At 45.5% G+C, this 19856-nt stretch overlaps 6 protein-coding genes across 6 annotated transcripts; 4 read left to right on the top strand and 2 right to left on the bottom strand.

Annotated features, from left to right (window-relative positions):
• Positions 1 to 1365: 1365 nt before the first annotated feature.
• Positions 1366 to 6204, top strand: LAJ45_10649 (uncharacterized protein; the record flags this gene model as incomplete). The annotated part of the gene is made up of 7 exons (XM_046120166.1): positions 1366 to 1454; positions 1524 to 1635; positions 1805 to 2557; positions 2607 to 4044; positions 4100 to 5196; positions 5257 to 5729; positions 5784 to 6204. The coding sequence occupies 7 exons, from the start codon at positions 1366 to 1368 to the stop codon at positions 6202 to 6204; spliced, it is 4383 nt and encodes a 1460-aa protein (XP_045966670.1).
• A 2221-nt stretch (positions 6205 to 8425) lies between these two features.
• LAJ45_10648 (uncharacterized protein) lies at positions 8426 to 9118 on the top strand (the record flags this gene model as incomplete). The annotated part of the gene is made up of 5 exons (XM_046120165.1): positions 8426 to 8438; positions 8572 to 8608; positions 8661 to 8684; positions 8766 to 8884; positions 8958 to 9118. The coding sequence occupies 5 exons, from the start codon at positions 8426 to 8428 to the stop codon at positions 9116 to 9118; spliced, it is 354 nt and encodes a 117-aa protein (XP_045966669.1).
• A 2272-nt stretch (positions 9119 to 11390) lies between these two features.
• LAJ45_10646 (uncharacterized protein) lies at positions 11391 to 12692 on the bottom strand (the record flags this gene model as incomplete). Its single annotated transcript, XM_046120164.1, has 3 exons — positions 11391 to 11967; positions 12027 to 12512; positions 12580 to 12692. 3 exons carry the CDS (start codon positions 12690 to 12692, stop codon positions 11391 to 11393), a joined length of 1176 nt encoding a protein of 391 aa, XP_045966668.1.
• A 2112-nt stretch (positions 12693 to 14804) lies between these two features.
• On the top strand, positions 14805 to 15672 carry LAJ45_10645 (uncharacterized protein; the record flags this gene model as incomplete). Its single annotated transcript, XM_046120163.1, has 5 exons — positions 14805 to 15015; positions 15091 to 15109; positions 15199 to 15286; positions 15352 to 15518; positions 15585 to 15672. 5 exons carry the CDS (start codon positions 14805 to 14807, stop codon positions 15670 to 15672), a joined length of 573 nt encoding a protein of 190 aa, XP_045966667.1.
• A 698-nt stretch (positions 15673 to 16370) lies between these two features.
• LAJ45_10644 (uncharacterized protein) lies at positions 16371 to 16832 on the bottom strand (the record flags this gene model as incomplete). The annotated part of the gene is made up of 4 exons (XM_046120162.1): positions 16371 to 16413; positions 16464 to 16649; positions 16721 to 16736; positions 16790 to 16832. 4 exons carry the CDS (start codon positions 16830 to 16832, stop codon positions 16371 to 16373), a joined length of 288 nt encoding a protein of 95 aa, XP_045966666.1.
• A 1110-nt stretch (positions 16833 to 17942) lies between these two features.
• Positions 17943 to 19851, top strand: LAJ45_10643 (uncharacterized protein; the record flags this gene model as incomplete). Its single annotated transcript, XM_046120161.1, has 3 exons — positions 17943 to 18012; positions 18113 to 19655; positions 19725 to 19851. The coding sequence occupies 3 exons, from the start codon at positions 17943 to 17945 to the stop codon at positions 19849 to 19851; spliced, it is 1740 nt and encodes a 579-aa protein (XP_045966665.1).
• Between the last annotated feature and the right edge of the window lie 5 nt (positions 19852 to 19856).

The following is a 19856-nucleotide window of genomic DNA, read 5'->3' as shown; positions in this document are numbered from 1 at the left end:
GTGCCGTCAGTCCGCTTTTAGCAGGGATTCTGATTCACAACGTTGCCAGGATTAGGACGGGTTCAGTTTCCATCACGGATAATCACTCAGTAACATTAGCTTCAAAAGGGCAGTTGTCCCTCGTACGAAATATCAGAACGCAGTTACTACATATAGGTACTTGTATTTACTTTAACAATTGGTTAATATCAAGTTAGGCATACCTCGGCGCCTCCATATAGTCCTTGATAATCTCGTTAGCTCAGTATCTACCACCGCTGCAGTACCTACATATACTAATTGAGCTCTACAGAGTCCATAAATGTATATACATGTATATACGGGTACTGTAGTGCTCCTAGTCTCGTGCCCAGCCTGCAGTGCGACAACAAAACAGCCTGGGAACGAGACTATAGTGCTCCCAAAGTGAGGGCATATCCAATTACTCCGCTTGTATGCACATATCGCCCTATCTCAATTCTCTTGCCGCGTCAGCAATACTTTCATTTCATGTACACCGCATCCGTTTCGCCTAGAAAGGACGCGTCGCAGTATTCTTGGCAGTGATATGTAGTAGATAAGATTGATAAAAGGGGCTGTTCGCGTTGTGTCTAGACCATTTCGGTGTTCGGTCATCCCAGCGGCCGAGCAGTTGTCAGACCAAATTTAGAAGTAGAAAATGAGGGTATTAGATGCCATTATTTTGAAGGGAGTCAAACAGAGACAATTTTTATCTGAATGATGTATATAACTGATGGTTAGGATGGTGAAGAAATCTGGGTGCTTACACTAGCCTAGTACATGTACATACATGTAGTATCTACATGTAATTAAAGTACCTGTAGGTACATACTCTGACCACTAGAATTGCATTGTCCAAGGTTGAGGTTTGTTGGTGAAAGAAGGTTTTTATGAGGCAGCTAGAGTACACCATATATGGGACCTGTCTAGTATTATTTGTTGTAGCGTTATCATGTAGAGTTGTGAGTATTAACAAAAACAACTTTAAATGCTTGTATGCATAATGTGAGCCAAGGATGCGGCTCTGTTCTTCAAACCCTACCCTAGCACTGATTGGTCCACACTAACGTCGCCGATTTTGCCCCTCCACTCATCCCATCGGCGGTGACACATTTATCTGAATACAACTTCAACCCTCAAATCCCACCACCCACCATCCACCATAGGCGCCACTACTTTATATTTACACTCATGCAATTTCAGCGGTAGCACTTGATTTTGCGTAGGTGTGTTTAACACGTCCTTCTTTGTTTCCAGTGGTTAACTCTAGGCGCGCAAAAGAAGATTTCTTTCGGACCTACGTCTACCCTACCTACCTTCGAGACGAACAATTGCTGTAACTCGGACAGAAACAAACCGAAAAAAATGCTTTCTACGGCGACGATAGAGGGGATGAAGGAGCAGGTGGTGGACAACCTGCCGAAGCGAATTAAGCAGGTGAAGTTTGGGATTATGTACGTATGCTCGCTAAATCGGCACCCCCGACTTCCCGCTCATGCCCATTAACATTGGTTGATTCTTAGGTCCCCAAACGACGTTGTGAAGCAGGGTGTTATTGAGGTCGCTACACGTGAGCTATTCGAATTTGATGGAGGGCGACGTCCAAAACCCAATGGCGCCCTGGATCCGAGAATGGTACGTGTACTATAAAGGAGAGCGGCGACAGTGTACAATCTTGAATAAGGCGTCTGATCTGACCGGGTCTGACTACGTAGTGAGTCTATGTATTTGTCGCCGTCTCAATCAAGATTGTATTCTGCGCCTTGGATGGACTGGGCTAATTGGGTTGGTTTGTGCTGCATAGGGTATATCCTCGAAAACCGGAATCTGTGAGACTTGTGGCGAAGGCCTCCAGAACTGCAATGGGCATTTCGGGCACGTTAAACTAGCGCTCCCGGCGTTCCATATTGGATACTTCAAGGCGATAATAACGATGCTCCAAAATATCTGCAAAGATTGCGCTCGAGTACTCTTAGACGACAATCAACGTCGTATATTTCTCAAACAGCTTCGCACGCCAGGGATCGATAACCTTCGCCGTACACAGATTTGCAAGAAGATTAACGAACAATGCAAGAAGACGCGAACGTGCTTTCACTGTGGATCGATCAACGGCGTGATTAAGAAGACGGGCCCGTTGAAGCTGTCTCACGATAAATTCAGGGCATTTAATAGCAGTACTGCACAAAAGAAAATCCCACCAGACGAGAAAATTGCGTTTGATAAGAGTTTTGCAGAGGCTAAAAGAACAAATCACGATTTGGAGAAGCACGTGAAAAAGGCGATGGACGATCTTAATCCGCTGAAAGTATTGAACTTGTTTAAGCAAGTACTTCCGACGGATTGTGAGTTACTGGGAATGAACCCATTGGAGGGACGTCCAGAAATGTTCATCTGGCAGTATGTTCCAGCTCCGCCGGTGTGTATACGTCCATCGGTTCAGCAGGACTCGGCAAGCAATGAGGATGACTTGACCGTCAAGTTGACGGAGATAATTTTCATGAACTCTCTCATCCGAGCAGGTCTTCAAGAAGGAACTCCGATTTTAACGCTCATGGTAAATTTCCCCTATAAACACAATCTTGTGGTATTCTGACTCGAAATAGGAACGCTGGGACTATCTTCAAGCCCAAATAGCAATGTACATTGACTCGTCCCTTCCATCCCTCCAACGTTCTTATAGTGATCTTAAACCAATACGCGGTTTCTGTCAACGGTTAAAGGGTAAACAAGGCCGTTTCCGTGGTAATTTATCTGGAAAACGTGTCGATTTTTCAGGGCGAACTGTTATTTCACCGGATCCAAATCTTTCCATCGACCAGGTCGCAGTGCCAGTCTTGGTAGCAAAGAATTTAACATATCCCGAGAAAGTATCCCGCTATAACAAACAGAAGCTGCAGCAACTCGTACAGAACGGGCCTGATGTTCATCCCGGAGCAAATTATATCATCAAGAAAAACAGCGATTTTAAGATGTTCTTGAAGTTCGGTGACCGAAAAAGAGCGGCAGATATGCTTCAAGAGGGAGATATAGTTGAACGACACTTGGAGGATGGAGACGTAGTTCTCTTCAACCGGCAGCCGTCACTCCACAAGCTTTCAATCTTGTCTCATTACGCCAAAATTCGCCCTTGGAAGACTTTCCGTCTCAACGAGTGTGTCTGCAATCCTTATAATGCCGATTTCGACGGTGACGAGATGAACCTCCACGTGCCACAGACCGAAGAGGCCCGCACGGAAGCTATCGAGCTCATGGGTGTGAAGAATAACTTGTGCACTCCACGTAATGGTGAACCGATCATTGCCGCCATCCAGGATTTCATCACAGCCTCTTACCTCCTTTCATCGAAGGATAGGTTCTACAACAGAGCTCAGTTTGCTAACATTTGCATGTTCATGGTTGATGGAAATTTACAAATCGACATACCTCCTCCTGCAATTTTGAAGCCACAGGCTTTGTGGACTGGAAAGCAGATTTTCAATGTTCTTTTGAGGCCGAATAAAAAAAGTAACGTTCTGGTCAATTTGGATGCGAAGTGTCGTGATTTCAAAACGGTTCCTGGACAAGCTCCTGATATGTGCCCTAACGATGGCTGGCTCGTAATTCGTGGTTCTGAGGTTATGTGTGGTCTTATGGACAAGTCGACAGTCGGTTCAGGAAAGAAGGATTCTGTCTTTTATGTTATTCTTCGTGATTATGGCCCAGACGAAACCGTCCAGGCTATGAATCGTCTTGCGAAGCTTTGTGCGAGGTGGCTCACGAATCAAGGATTTTCAATCGGTATCAATGATGTTTTACCTGGTGCTGCCCTTAGGAAAGAGAAGGATATGCTAGTCGAGAAGGCATATGAGGAATGTGACGAGTTAATTTTGAAATTCAAGGAGGGGAAACTTGAGAAGCAGGCAGGATGTGATGAAGATACAACATTGGAGAACCAGGTTTCCGGAGTGTTGAACGCGGTCAGAGAAAAGGTCGGAGACATTTGTATGAATGAATTGAGTAGGAACAATGCGCCACTGATCATGGCGTGTTCCGGATCAAAAGGTAAGCACCAACAAACTCGGCATCTATTCGACCTAGTGTTAATAACAAAATACAGGTTCAAAGATCAACGTATCCCAGATGGTTGCTTGTGTAGGGCAACAAGCTATGGGCGGCAAACGTATTCCTGACGGTTTTCAAGATCGTTCATTACCACATTTCCCAAAGAACTCTAAGCAGCCTCCGTCGAAGGGATTTGTGAGGAATTCTTTCTTCTCTGGACTTACGCCAACGGAGTTCATTTTTCACGCTATGACTGGTCGTGAGGGTTTGGTTGATACTGCTGTCAAAACTGCAGAGACTGGATACATGTCACGTCGTCTTATGAAGTCCCTCGAAGATCTGAGCGCCAGCTACGATCAGACTGTCCGGACCAGTAGCAGTGGTATTGTACAGTTTCAATACGGAGGTGACAACCTGGATCCAGTAGACATGGAGGGTAATGCTCAGCCTGTTAACTTCAAACGAACTTTCTATCACTCCGAAAACTTGACTTTTAATAACACTGATCGCGGACTATATCCATGGGAAATCATTACGCTCACTGACTCGATTCTTAACCCATTGGAGGAGAAGCTCGTCAGGTATGATCTCCTTGGAAACGTCATTGGTGACGATGAGGTCGACGACCGTACAATGGATGAGCATGAATCCAAGCGTGAATTTTTCAACTCAATACGAAAGTTTATGCGCAATAAAGCATTCGAGCTTGCTGCTCTCCGTTCCCGGTTTAATCTACCACCTCTCGACGAAACCCCAGATAGCGATTACATGGATATCGACGACAGTTATTTCGCCGCAGCAGATGTTAATGCCGTTAATCGCATCCAAAGGATTTCAGAGAAACTTCTCCGTGAGTTTTTACGGCAATGTCTTACAAAATATGAGCGTGCGAAGGTGGAACCGGGTTCTGCAGTTGGTGCGGTTGGTGCTCAGTCTATTGGTGAACCGGGAACGCAGATGACATTAAAGACTTTCCATTTTGCTGGTGTCGCCAGCATGAACGTTACTTTGGGAGTTCCGCGTATTAAAGAAATTATCAATGCCAGCAAAAACATTAGTACACCCATTATCACTTGTAAGCTGGTCACCAAGGATGATGAGAGAAGCGCAAGGATAGTAAAGGGGAGAATTGAAAAGACATATCTGGAGGACGTGAGTCTAGTTTCTCGAATTGTTTGGACGAAGGAGAATTTTCTGACTGTGGAATTGTAGATCATTTATTACGTCGAGGACGTCTGTTCACCGGATGACAACTATGTCTCCGTCCGTGTTGACTTCCACACCATTGATAAGCTTCAGCTTGAACTTACAGTCGATGACATCCTCAACGCACTTGTTAAGGCAAAGCTTAAAATTACCAAATCTGATATCAGGGTTGTTGGAAACCGTATTCGCATCTACGTCCGCGAAATGGCAGATAAAGACAAAAGAAAGACAACTGCTGAAACAGACGTCTTCCTTCGTGTACAAAGTCTAAAGCGTGCGCTGCCAAGTGTCGTCGTCAAGGGCTACCCTCAGGCGGCAAGAGCAGTTGTCAAGAAGAACGAAAAGTCGGGAGAGAATGATATCCTCGTTGAAGGCTATGGGTTGAAACTTTGTATGAATACTGAAGGTGTGGTCCCGACTGCAACAAAAAGTAATAGTATCATGGAGATGCGAGAAGTTCTTGGGATCGAGGCTGCTAGGTTTGTACCCATCAAGCCCTCTTTACTTTATTATCACAAACTAACAACCTATAGATCCTCTATTATCTATGAAATCTCCGAGACAATGAAAGCTCACGGAATGGACATCGATCCTCGTCACATGCAACTCCTTGGAGACGTAATGACTTATAAAGGCGAAGTTTTGGGAATCACACGTTTTGGTCTCGCCAAAATGCGAGACTCAGTTCTACAGCTCGCCTCATTTGAAAAGACAACCGATCACTTGTTCGATGCAGCATTTCACATGAAGACTGATGAAGTGGAGGGAGTTTCCGAATGTATCATTCTTGGACAAAGTATGAGCATAGGTACCGGGGCTTTCAAGGTGGTGCGCAAGTTGATGATTCCGGAAAAGGCATTGGTGCCTAAGAGGGGGATGTTTGAGGCTGCCTATGAGAAAAATTATAAGGGACTTGCCGGAAAGAAACAAAAACCACATTCAAAGGGGAGGTGACTGGTTCAATGATTGTATTTATAGCTGCGACGAAAAGGCATGACGACAAACAAGCTTTGTATAGTTAGGTTTGGGTGGTTACCGTAATATGTACTGAAGTTACTTTATGTTATTCGGCACCTCTATGACTGAACACCTAGTTAGTCGGGGAGCAATGAAAAATGGACCGGGAGCTAGACGTCCCCTAGAGTAATGGTGTAGTTGCATTTATAACTGCCAAACTTACCCTACAGTTCGAACCTAGGACTACCTAGAGGCTTATCCGACCCACTAACCTTGACTCGGTTTTAGCCTCACAATCGCGTAACTCTTATGACTCTTGGGGGGCTGGATTTCCCTATCGCACTATTTCACCGGCGGCGGCGCGCTAGAGCTCGAGTGATATAGGGTGACGGAGGCATCTACATGCCAAGGCTTGGCACCCTGCAAGACTATTTATTTCGCGCAAACTTTTTTCGAGTCTTTGACCTCCCGTCCTATTCGCCCACATCTAATTGCAATCAATGAAGTCTCTCACGAGTCTCACCCCAAACGACATCACAATGGGCCAGTCTCATACTGCACCAGCGACCGAGCACACACTAACTTTCCAGAATCCAGCATCCGTCATACCGCGCGGGCATCTCCAACAATTGTTTATTTGCACAAGGTATGTCATCTTTTTTTCCTTTCTCATCTCACCACCTCCCCACTCCCCCACCTCCCCACTCCCCCACCTCCGAATGATGACCACACCTCGTTATCCCAGCTCACTCAGACGTAACCCTCCGGGAAAGAACTGTCACCATTGTTTGATTTGGTGGCACTCCGGGGGAACGCATGCTGTGAACGCGAATCTATATCTGACATTTATTTTTTCTGTCTCTTGCCTCTTCTCTTGCTGTTTTGCTCCTATCTGCTCTGCGTTCGAGGTTTGGGAAGAACCTGGCTAACATTATCTCCTCCGGTTTGGAGAGGTAGATTAGATGATAATCAAGACCAAGGCTTGCTGGCCTTTCTCTAATCAATTATTAGTGGAATTTGACCTGTGCCAACAGACCAAAGAATTGAGGAAGGACTACTATTAACCAAGTATACCCCAATACTCAGTCTCGGCTTCGTGACAATGGGATCATAGGAATTGTGCTCCTGAACGCCCATTTGATCTGTTCAATGTCTGTTTCAGAACCTCTCTAGTGTAATTTCGATTTCGACGTGAACATACACCAAACCCACCCCATTCAGAGCCCTACTGGAAACATGGATTATTTAGAATCCGTCTTGCTTGGAATCTAGTACTGGAGGGCTTTCACCGCGTCAATCCTGCTTTTTTCTACAGCCATTAGATAGCAGTTTACCTCTATTCCTCCTCTTACCAGCAACGGACGCTTCTGTCCAGGTATCGTCCAAAAGGAAACAATAGTGCGAGCCGACAAGGTGGATATGTAGGAAAGAACTATCGCCGCCTTGTGACTATTTCAGTCAAGCGCATGTGCGTCCTGTGCCGGTACCTGTCAACAGGTGCCCGCTCAGATCCTCATAAGGCGACTTTGTTAAATAACAATATCAACCGACCAGGTGGGAAAGTAAGATTTACATGCTATCAGTGTATATGTCAAGAGCCAATTTGTAAGAACTGTATGAAGCTATATCACGAGTTTGAATTGTACTGCGCGACATTGTAATTTGTTGGATTGGATCACATGAACTTGCGCGAAAGTGAACCCTAGACCTGAATTCGCGACCCGGACAGAATTACTCTTGGTCGCACTCCACTTCAATCTCGAGTTAGAACACTGGGCGACTTCCCGTGGACGTTTGGATGAAATTTAGAGTAATGGCAACGCTCCAGATCCAGAATCTGAATGGGGGGGGAGAGGGGGGTACGTTCAAATTTCTAAATCTTTAAAATTTGAACGGGCGAAATATGATTGGTTAAGAAAAGTTCCGGGTGGGTCCTGATGCTACGCACTAAACCAAAACAGTACCTAAAAATCTACTTGTGATCGGTTGCCTTCACAAATCCAAAGCTTCACACCAATACGAGTGTCACGTGATCAATAAAGATTCCGGCATCGCTAGTAGAAAGTATTGTTCGCCATGGGAAGGCATTCGCATCCAGATCCAGAAATCTATTTCCTAAACGCCTTCCAAACCTTCACGCCGTCGCCAAGTTACCTTTTACTCCACTGACAAAAACGGTCGACTTTCGACCCTTTGTTGAGCTCTAATTCTTTTTTGCATGAAGCTAAGCGGTGCGTCTAACTGTGTCTTGTTCTTTGCGATCCCGAACAGGGCCTTCCCTATCCCGAACGGAGCCATAAGCAAGCCATAGAATGAAGTAATTTCACGCGTGATGTATGCGCTAATCCATAGTTTGAACTTTAGGGTATCATACGAGACGAACGCTTTCGTGGCTAACTTCGTGAGAGATTCATTTATGGATTCTCCCTTTGCATGTCGAAACCAATTCTCAGCTGCGTAGTAGTAGAAGGGGAAGTGTTCAAAACGATTCCCAATCTTGGCGTTCGCAATAGGAATATCAAAGTTCTGAAAACCAAGATATGTGAGACAAATTTTAGATATCTCAAGATCCGCTTCCTCTTCCGCGATAAAGAATTGGCTAGCCCGTCCTTGACGCGTACGTTCAGACGTAAGATATTGCTGGACAGAGTAGTGGGAAAGTCCGATGTACCGGTCGGTAAGGCTCAATATGCCCCCACATATCGTGAGCAAGCTCATGGGATCGTTTAATCTCACATCTTCGTCCAAAGATTCTATTCCTTCTTCGATCACGATAGCTTCGGCTACTTCTTCGATAGTCATCGGGCGAACAGCAAAAATGATTAGTTTGAGGACTCGGCGCATTAACTTTATATCGTCTTCATTTTTGATGCCGAGTAAAATGCGTTCGTATGTCTCGTCAAGGTCTTGAGGAAGAGACTTCAAAGCCTCTCGAATAATCTTCGGTCTTCTAAGTTCTCGAATTATGTCAAGTTGGTGTTTAGCTAATCGAAACCTATACTATAATTAGAACTAATTTGGATCATAACACCTAAAAAGAAGAATTCAAAACTTGCATTCCTTTTGCCTGCTGGGCAAGAGTAGAAATGATATCATTCTTTAAATCTAATTGGAGATTTTTCAATTTGCAATCTTCCTCAATGCTTTTCGCAACAAAAAACTTGACGTCCGCAGCAACATCATCACTTCTTATGCGAACAGTGGGAATTGCGTGCTTTAAGAACATCTCCTCTAATTCGTACTCCTTTCGACTTGTGAACAGGAAGCTGCAAGAACACTGGGGATTTTTATATCCAAGCATGCGGTCTAGAGTCAATAATAATGTAGACCTTTCAATGCATTCGTCCAACGCATCCAAAATGACGAAAAGCCTCTTGAAGTGTGTTGATATTATCATCACAAGGAGTGACCATAACGCATCCGTATCACTGATAGATGGATCGTCGGTTCGTGTTCTAATTGCCTCCAGAGCTTCATGTTTTTTACGAAACATGACCACCTCTTTTGGAATCTCAGGGAGATTTTTCAATAGCTGGTATATTAGTGAACCGAGCATTCCGTCAGTAGTTTGTTTTCTGGCATCTTTGAAGTCGAAGTAGAAATAGATGATTGCCGTATCTGGGGAGGTGCCGTGCCGTGAAATCGTATGTTCGATTACAGTAGATCTATTGGGTGCCGTTAGCAATTTAATGGGGCAGAATGGCATAAAGCGAGTAACAATTTGTGGTTCTGTAGGTGTAGATCTACATAACTTACGTCAATATTGTTTTCCCTGATCCAACTGTAGACGGGGGTAATATTATTAACATTGATTTCAATCCCTTAGATTTCTACAGTTATGAACTTACGAATTCCGTGTAACCATAGGAATGATCCCGGTGTACTCTGCCATCGTTCAAAATCTCTTCCGTCAATAAACCATTTACCTGTTCCAGGTCGGTGAAGTTCATAAGCGGCACGATGGTTGGACGCGTAATTGATTTTTGAGAAAAAGCATAAATGGCCTTCGCGTCTTTTGCCTTGATTTACCCCAATTCTGCATAGTTAGAAAAGCCATAGCCGCATAAAACTGTATACAGACGAATTAAATATGTACATACCATCTAAGTCGGATTCTCTGTTTAACCTGCTTTGCTTTATCTCATTGCGGAGTTCCTTAAGGGCGCGATAAATGTTTTTGAGATGGCTCTTAATGGTCCGCTGTTCTTTATTTAATTTCTCGTGCGCGATCCTAATATATGTTTCCACCTCACTTGAGAGTGTCCTAGGTATTCCTTATTAATGGTTCCCAAATCTGATAAAATACGAAGAAGGAAAAGCCCACATTTGATCCGCATACAGCGCTATCTGAAGCATAGACTTAAGCCTCTCAATTCGCTTGATGCATTGTTCGATATTCCTAGCCCTCGAAAAGCCCAAAAAATATTTACCAAGACGGCTATTAAGGCTTTCGATTATCTCCCTCACGAGATTCACGATTTCCTTGCAAGATTCAAGGGGTCCCCCGGGTTTATCGAGAAGTCCTAACGCCAATAACCTGGGATGGTTATTTGTTGTTTGGAAGTCATCGAGCTGTGCTTTTAGAGCTAACAATATATCGTTTAATGTTACTAGCTCTTTGAGAAGCTCTCGAAACTCCTTGGGCGCGCTTCTCACAGCCCCCATATAGGCGCGGCCTTGTGTTATAATCTTCCCGGTCAGGTGAAGGATGCCCCCAACACTCGCGACAAGTCCCACCGCAGATACGACTTCTGCATGATGTTATCGAACTCTGAGGCGCGTATGAGAATGGCGATATCGTGTAGAGGAAGAGGTTGTTCAAGAAAATATACTTATAGGAGGTCTTATGGTATTTCCAGTCTACTACCTATATGAGCAAGGCTGTAAAATAGTAAAGTCTCGTCACAGCCTCCAAACAAGGAAATTTCCATAGCCAACCACGACCCCCCCCCCTTCTACGTGGCAGTGGCGGTGGCCTGCATGTCTTGGTCAAAATATCAATCAGCCAATGACTCAAATGTCTCCAGACTTACAAACCCTAATCAGCGAGTGATATTTCATGACGCTGCGCTCCCCCGCCATGGCCAACTTTACCACCCACACCAATTTGATACTCAAAAATCATTTTCCAACCGTACATCCTAGTTTACAGAATTTTCACCCACATACACATCCTCGTTAAACTACAATGTAGCCTTTCTAAACTTCAACGTTCCCCATTCACAACTATCTGCATCCGCATTAACCGGATTCAACTTCTCCCTGCCAACCTTCTGTATCACCTGCTTCGTATACGGCGCCGCCAAACCCTTATCCACTGCAAAATGCGCATACAGAATCTCATACGTCGGCCTCCACACGCCTCTATCAATCGTGCTAATCGCAGACCAGCTCGCCCCACACGCCGACACCGCCGCATCATATGGCATGCCGTCATTGCCCAAGTTGTACTTGGCCGTGTACTCGTATCCCAGCAGGAGACGGTTCGACAGCTTCCCCCAGAGGTCCTCGCCCTGGTTTTCCGAGATCTGCGACATCTCTGCCATGTTCCCGAGCGAGAGCTGGGTGTGGCCTTGGTCGCGCCCAGACTCGCAGTATTGCCCGGTGCTGGCAATCATGAAGGAGAGCTTCCCGCAGGCGTCAGAGTCGTAAAGAGTGAGGGCTTCGTTATAGAGGGATTCGTTGTTGAGGAAGACGCCGAAGGCCATAAACGCGCCTTCATAGATAGGGTTCCCCAGCCGCCGGAGCTGTAGTCCCGGACTGGTCAGCGGTCGAAAGCTCAGGTATAGCTGGAAAGAGTTGTCGGGAAAGAAAATTACTATGGATATGCTGAAGTAGACTTCGCATGCGCAGCAGGCGCGAAGATGTTCTGAATCATATTCGAGAACTTTGTGATATCTGCCGCCGCCCAGCCATTCCAATCATAACGCAAGATCTCGGCCGCATTAACCAGATGTGTACCCGTGATACTAGCACCCAATTGGATGTCGCTCCCGTTCATGATGGTCAGCGTGTTTGACCAGGTATTCAGGATGTCGCGGGACTTGGTCGCATATGCCGCATCGCGGGTGATGGAGTAGCGCAGGGCCAGATCGTATGCCGCACGGCAGTCCGAGATGAGCTCATAGAGGCCGACGAAGCCGATGGTGCTGTCGCGGGTCACGAAGCTCTTCGGGCCGTTGATGGTGTATGTAGACTGGGAGCGAGAGTTGGCGGCGAACTCGGTGTAGGCGGTGTACCAGGGCTCTTCTTGGGCATTGACTTTGGTGCGGATGCGCAGGAGATCGGCGGAGGAGTGGAAGATCCTATAGAAAGGGTAGTTAGTTTATTTATACTATACATTTTAGTGGGTGTTGGGGAAGTGATACGAACCCGGGGTGGGTAAAGGTTCGACGCTTTTGATGCTGGACTGTGGCGCTGGAGGCTAGGGCACTGAGGCCCAAGAGAAGAACTGCTATGCTGAGAAACTGGCTTTTGAAAAACATTGCGGAGGCCCGGTGGTCTGGGAGGATGTTATCGAATGTGAGGGAAAAAATATTTTAGATTTTACCTCATTATATATCTATCAAGTGGTACCTAAAACTCACGATGATAATACAGCCAAAACGAGCATACTCAAAGTATCTCGAGCGGTAAGTCCCCGGAGATTAAGCCGTAGTGTTCGGTTACCATTTGGATAGAAACATTAAGACTTTCACACGTCTAAGCATCTTAAATGTATGATACTACTAATCTTAAAAGTGGAGAAGGGGTCTTATAGGTTTCATCGAAGTCCTAGCAGTTTAACTAATATAGTGGCACGTTTCTGGGAGAAGCGAACCCACTATCCTAGTTCATGTCACCGAGGTCAATGTATGTGTTTTTTTTTTACAAAGGGGGGGAAATTGTATCTGAATATTACTTGTATGTAGACTGTATTTAGTAACATTTGTGCCAGAGCTCTAAGCTTTTATATCTGCCAAATAATCCGATCTATTCTTTAGAGTACTATTGTATATCATAATATCGACCTCTCTAGAAATATGATTTTGATATTAAAGTATTAATCATTAGGTCGGGCAGGTAGTAAAGTATAACGATCAAATAATTACATGTATAAGGCAGACACCCTGAGAACGGAAGTACCCGTTCCGGACCCGGTGGCAGCAACCGAAATATAAGGCTGATTATATTAGTCCCTAATTGTTAGATTTAGAAGCCTAGTCAAGTACTCCTACAATCGTGTGGGGTGTTCTGGTACGTCGGCTTTGTCTAGGACACAGCGGTAGATAAGTAATCCTGTAGATCATTCCCCTATCATTTCGGGTACCTCCATCCCTAGCATTAACAAACATCAACTTCCAGAAACCTACGATACGTGGGGTTCGGTTCGGACTCCCCCGACGCGCTATCGTCCGAAGATTCCCCCGTTGCCTCATGCACCCTGCACTGATCGGTTTTCGGACCGGCGGTCCCGGTGGAGTGGTTAAGCTTTGTGCATGGGGCCAGGTACAAACGCTCACATGGCGGAATTGATTAGCCCAGAAATCCGATTTTTTAACCCACTCTGATCTGCTGTTCTATGCTATGCTGTAACGAACCAATAAGTCAATCAAAGTCCTATGCTGGTGTGTGTGTGTGTGTGTGTGTGTGTGTGTGAAGTCGTTTGAATTGTTTCTAGGTATAATCATTGCATAAAGTATAAACTATGGCGTAAATACCTATCCCCAATGCCAGATCCCCCAGTTATAGTAACTATGGTATGCTACTAACCGCACTCCTCTTATAAGGTTGATGACTAAGGAACCCCCACCTAAGAAAAAAAAGAAAATTCCGGATAACACAAAGGAAAGTAGCATAGCCAAGGAAAAATAAACAGGACCCAGAGGCCAGGATCCCAGTACCCAAACTGCAGCCTGAATGGGGGGTAGAAGGTTTGCCGGCGATGGCGTGAAGAGAGGTGCTGGTGGTCTTTGGGAGGTGACTCGGACCTTCGAGCTCGATATCCAATGAGTGTGTGGAAAAGGGCCCTCCCAGGAGAGGACCCAATTTGACCAGCTTCAGTCAAGGAGAGGTCGTGGATTGTGTAGTTGGGACAAGTCTTGGTAATTGAAGCTAAAGTAAAGTCTGTGGTGAGGAGTGTACTTTATGAACTCTTGGCGGAGTTGAGAAGGGGATTGACAAGGACAAGAGGGATGACTATGCTGGAGGTGTGGTCGAGTGATAGTATATGAGTCATGATCTTGTAATTTGAGTTAACGTGATAGCGGATCACCTTTCTTTTTATATATCAAACTTAAAATTTAAATAGTTAATACATGTAGTTGGTTCTGGATCTCAGTAATAGTACGGATTATAGAAACGATCTTCGTATGGACAAACTTACTATATGTATATACTACTAACCAGCAGAGATTTTGTCACAACAATGACACGCTCTGTCTATGAAGTCTAAACCGTCGACCTCTTGTATTAACAACCTCGTCGTGAGTACAGTCCTAGACCGTAATCTATTACCATGTGGGGAGCTAGTGGGGCATTTCACGTGACACGAGCGATACGCGATAACAAAACCCACCAAGCAAGCATCACAAACTACCGGCGTATTCCCACCCACCATGTTTCTCGCCCGCCAACTACCCGTACGACGTAGCCTTGCAACACCCGCAATCGCATTCCCCTTCCTCGGCCGCCGCCTCGTTGGTAGCTCGGTGTCGGCGGAAGACGAAGAACAGATTTCGCAGGCACGGAAATGGTTGGCCTCATTCACACCAGAGAATATCCCAAGGAAGTACTGCGAAGTCACGTTTTCGCGCGCGTCGGGGCCCGGTAAGTAATTTAGGATTAGAAATCCAGCTATTGGTAGTGTTGAATTGGTGCTGATTCAAAGCGGGTGTGTGAAAGGGGGGCAGAATGTTAACAAGTATTACTACTCTATTTGCGATATCTAATGAGCGAACCAAGAAGGGACGCTCTAGTGTATAGAAGTCGTTAACGAGCACTGTGACTCAGGGTAAACACTAAAGCGACGCTCCGCCTCGATCTGGGATTACATGGCTACTTCATCAACCCCTATATCCTCCAGAAAGTCCGAGAGAACGTATGTAGCTACACTCGCGCCTCTGCGTTTGGTGCCATAGCACACAGTAACAGCTGCCTATGTAGTCAAGCTACGTGACCAAGCACGACGAAATTGTCATTCAATGTGACACCCATCGGAACCAAGCCAAGAACACGGAGGAGTGTTTCCAAAGGCTCCATGCCGCAATTGCGAATGCTGCGCAGCTGCGGGGGGAGACTACTGAGGAGACGATGAAGAACGTGGAGAGAATGTAAGTAATTTCCTCCGGGGCGCGCGCTGGGGAAGTAAGTAGGCTTACGGGTTTCGTGAGATGTAGTGAAAAGAAGAATAAGGAAAAGAGGTTGCAGGCGAAGAAGATGCACAGTAGTAAGAAGAGCGCTAGAAAGGGTGCGCGGGATGATTGATTGATGAGATTCCTATTTTATCTTTTATCTTCCAGAATTATAAGTGCACAGCGTGCTGTGCCATGAGCTTTTGGGGGTGAACATAATACAGGTTTTGGGCACAGTCGAAAATTCGGGTCAAAGGCAAACTGGAAAGTTAACAGGCTGTCACTTTGGTTGCTCGATGGAATGCAGCCAAATTTATTATTATGAGAGTTTAATCCCACCGTACTTGCAGGAAACAAAAAGAAGAAAACCAGGAAAGCAAATTGCCTGTGAAAGAGTTCGACTTTAAATCCAGCTATATTGCTAGTAGCATGTAGTAATATTAAATAGGTAACGCGGTAATTTCCTGATAATATAGCACTCAAGTGATTGTATCATGGATCCGGGTCGCAGGTATGAGTTAAAACCTTCTACAGTGTATTTAGTAATATGTGTGATCTAGCCGATCATACAAGCCCAAGCGCCGTTTATCATGTGCTATCACTCGACACATTTCATATCATCTTGGATAGAAACCACATCCATAACCGGAAACATCTTTGGTCGCAAAGTTTAGGGTACGAAACCGGTAGAGGTTGCTACCAAGACAAGTTGGTTTTAAGGATTAAGGAACTACATTGTTGATTTCCCGGACCTATCTGTACAGTATAGTAGTAAAACACCCCCCCAACCCTAGAGTTGGAGGTGCCCGAACCAAATGCGTTCCCACCGCTCTATTTGTTCTTCGACATCTTATACTGGAATGGTTTCCGCGTCCTACGTCCGTTAGTAAAATCGTACAGTCCCACCACCAGTAGAAAACTTACTGCGAAAACTCTCCCAGCTTATGTCCCACCATATCCTCGGTGATCGTGAACTCGTTGTACGTCTTCCCATTGTGCACTTGAAACCTATGACCTACAAAGTGCGGCACAATCGTACAACTTCTCGCTTGGGTTTGGATCGCCGGCATACGTTCGCCCGGTTTTGGCGCCGTCATAGGGACTGGTAACCTATCAATCTCCCAATCGCAATTAGCAGCCGGTGGAGGAAACTTGTAGTGACCGGGCGGGGATGTAGCTACTGAACGACGAATGGACCTATTCACAACCATTAGCAAGCACTTCACGCGAGAGAAAGGCGTCGAACTTACCCTTCCAGACTGAGCGCTTGAAGAGAGCTCGTGTTGGAAACATTGTGGCGTTGTGATTTGGTCTACGGAGGTGAGTTTAAGGTTTTTAGTCCCCGGCTTATCGCCAGAAAGTATTTCTGGAATTGCCAAGATCCCGGGGTTAGGGGAATTTCCAGGGTTAGGGTTATGGCACTGGGTTGATGATTGCCACAATCTCACCTTCCTTAGAAGAAACTACACTATTAGGTTGATGAATCAAAGAAATACCTGATGATGGTCGTTTGTCATAGTTTGTCACTCGACCTTTTGAATGCGGGTGTCGAGACTTATTCTTATCCATATAAAACTTGGCATACCCTACATACATGATGTATATACTATGACCGCGTGCCTGTACTGTAGTGATACTTACCCATAAATTCAATACTAATAATATTTTTATACATGGCTCGGAAGCCTACCTACAGCAATGTACGTTTAACATCCTCTGTTGCCTCACGTAGTGTAGGTCCTTACAAATGACTATATGTACCCATTCTATCACAGTAGGTACATACTACGGTAGCAAGCTACATGTATCTACATATTCATTTGATCCCGTGAAAATACTATCTTTTCATTGGTAAAAAGTCTTATCTGGTTCTAAGATTAGAGCGTATTTATTAGGTGTCAATCCGAAAATTGACACTTTAAAAATGACAGTTTCGGAAGACAAAATTGACAGTTCCCCTCAGTAACCTAATTAACCTAATTAACCACACCAGGAAGGTATGATGGGGGAAACTGGGTAGATAAATAATTTTTCACGCTTACTGTGAAATACGCAGGCGGGATATATACTGCACTCCTACATCCCCACCTTGGAAAATTGACAGTTTCGGCAACCACTTTTTAATGTGGCGAAGTGTCAATTTTCGGATTTGACACCTAATAAATACGCTCTATTGCGGTTGTGTTATGTGGCTTTAGCCTGCATTCAAAATTAAAAACGGACCGGGTAACCGTTATCTATCAAGGCGGGGCACCTGCTGCTTTGTTTACGCTCGTGGTCTTGGCAGCCCCTCCATGAAAGTCAAAATATTACCCGCATCCCATCTCCTATATAAACGTCACCAACTCGCCTCCCCTATACGATAGCAATTTTTTCTACAAAGTGCTACAATCATTCACAAAAATGACTGAAGAGGCAAAGAAATTAGTTAACGCTGCGGCGGAACTCACGGTCTCAGAGAGCACCGCTTCTAGTCAGTGATCCCTCATGACTCATTTTTCAATCTTGAAAAACAACGCCCTTTTCCCTCTTTAATATTCTTAAGGATTTTCACTAATATTAGATTTCTATAGTTTATGTTGATGAGGATACCGGTGTCGATTCTGCCGACACCCCCGGTACTCCAGACAAGCCATTCAAATCCCTCATTGGTGCTCTAACACACACCTACAAGTCCCACCCAGATGCCAAATTTCAAGTCCGCAAGTCAGAGTCAGGACCTGATGACGAAACACGCAAAGAGTACAAGCCTGCTGCTAAGGCTGCGATGAAAAAGGTCGCCAACATGCACGCTGCCAACTTGAAAAAAGCTGCCAAGCAAGCTGAGATCAATGCAAAGGAGGCCGAGGCCAGGGCTTCAAAGGAGGCGGCATTGGAAGAAGCCAAGAAGATTGTTTTGACCGAGGATTCATCTCTACCTGCTGCAGTCAACATCAAAATCAGGGGCAGTGTTGCAAGCCGTGGCAAAAGAGTCAAGGTTTCGGGGTGGGTCCACAGATTGAGACATCAAAGCAAGCTCATTTTCATCACCTTGCGTGACGGAACTGGGTATCTTCAATGCATTTTGGCCGATGACCTGACAAAGACATATGATGCGCTGACCTTGACTGTTGAATCAACAATCACTATCTATGGCGTTATATCCCCTGTCCCTGAAGGCTCGCATGCGCCTGATGGCCACGAGCTGCATGCGGACTACTTCAAGGTCGTTGGAAAGGCTCCAGGTGGTGACGAGACCATCACCAACATTGTCGCCAAGGACGCAGACCCTCAGACAAAGTATGACAACAGACATCTGGTCATTCGTGGAGAACAGGCTAGTGCGGTATTGAAAGTTCGAGCAGGTGTTTTGAGGGCATTCCGGAAGACCTACGAGGACCTTGGAATGCTCGAGGTGACCCCTCCTTGCATGGTACAAACACAGGTCGAAGGAGGAAGCACTCTTTTTGAATTCAACTACTACGGCGAAAAGGCATATCTAACCCAGTCTTCCCAATTGTACCTTGAGACTTGTCTGCCCTCACTCGGGGATGTCTTCTGTATCCAGGAGTCCTTCCGGGCTGAAAAATCATTGACTCGTCGTCATTTATCAGAATACACCCACATCGAGGCTGAGCTTGGCTTCATTAGTTTTGACGATCTTCTTAGCAACCTTGAGGAGACAATCTGCCGCACCATCGACTATGCCTTGGCAGATCCACTCATCTCTGAACTTATCAAGGAGCTCAACCCCAAATTCAAGGCTCCTGCTCGCCCATTCTTGCGCATGACCTACGCAGATGCTATTGAGTGGTTGAAGAAACACGATATCCCCAACGAAGAGGGTAAACCCCATGAGTTTGGTGATGACATTGCTGAGGCTGCGGAGAGGAAGATGACGGACGAAATTAATCTACCAATCTTCTTGACAAAGTTCCCCGTTGAAATCAAGGCTTTCTACATGAAGAAGGACCCTGAAGACCCTAGGGTTACCGAGAGTGTCGACTGCCTCATGCCCGGAGTTGGTGAGATTGTTGGAGGAAGTATGAGGATGGATGGAATGGAAGAGTTGCTCGCGGGATATGCCAGAGAGGGCATTTCACCCGACCCATACTACTGGTTTACAGATCAGAGAAAGTAAGTTTTTCTTTTTTCTTTTTTCTTTTTTTTTGGTAGTGTCATTACCTTACTAACTCAAAACTCTAGATACGGAACGACTCCTCATGGTGGATACGGGCTTGGCCTTGAGAGATTCCTCGCTTGGATGTGCGACCGTTACACTGTTCGTGACTGCTCATTATATCCTCGATGGACCGGTCGTTGCACTCCATAAGCAAT

This window comes from Morchella importuna (genome assembly GCF_003444635.1).
Source record: "Morchella importuna strain M04M26 chromosome Unknown Morimp01GS048, whole genome shotgun sequence".
NCBI lineage: Eukaryota > Fungi > Ascomycota > Pezizomycetes > Pezizales > Morchellaceae > Morchella > Morchella importuna.
Note: the sequence above shows the minus strand (reverse complement) of the source record. Positions and strands in the feature narration are given on the sequence as shown.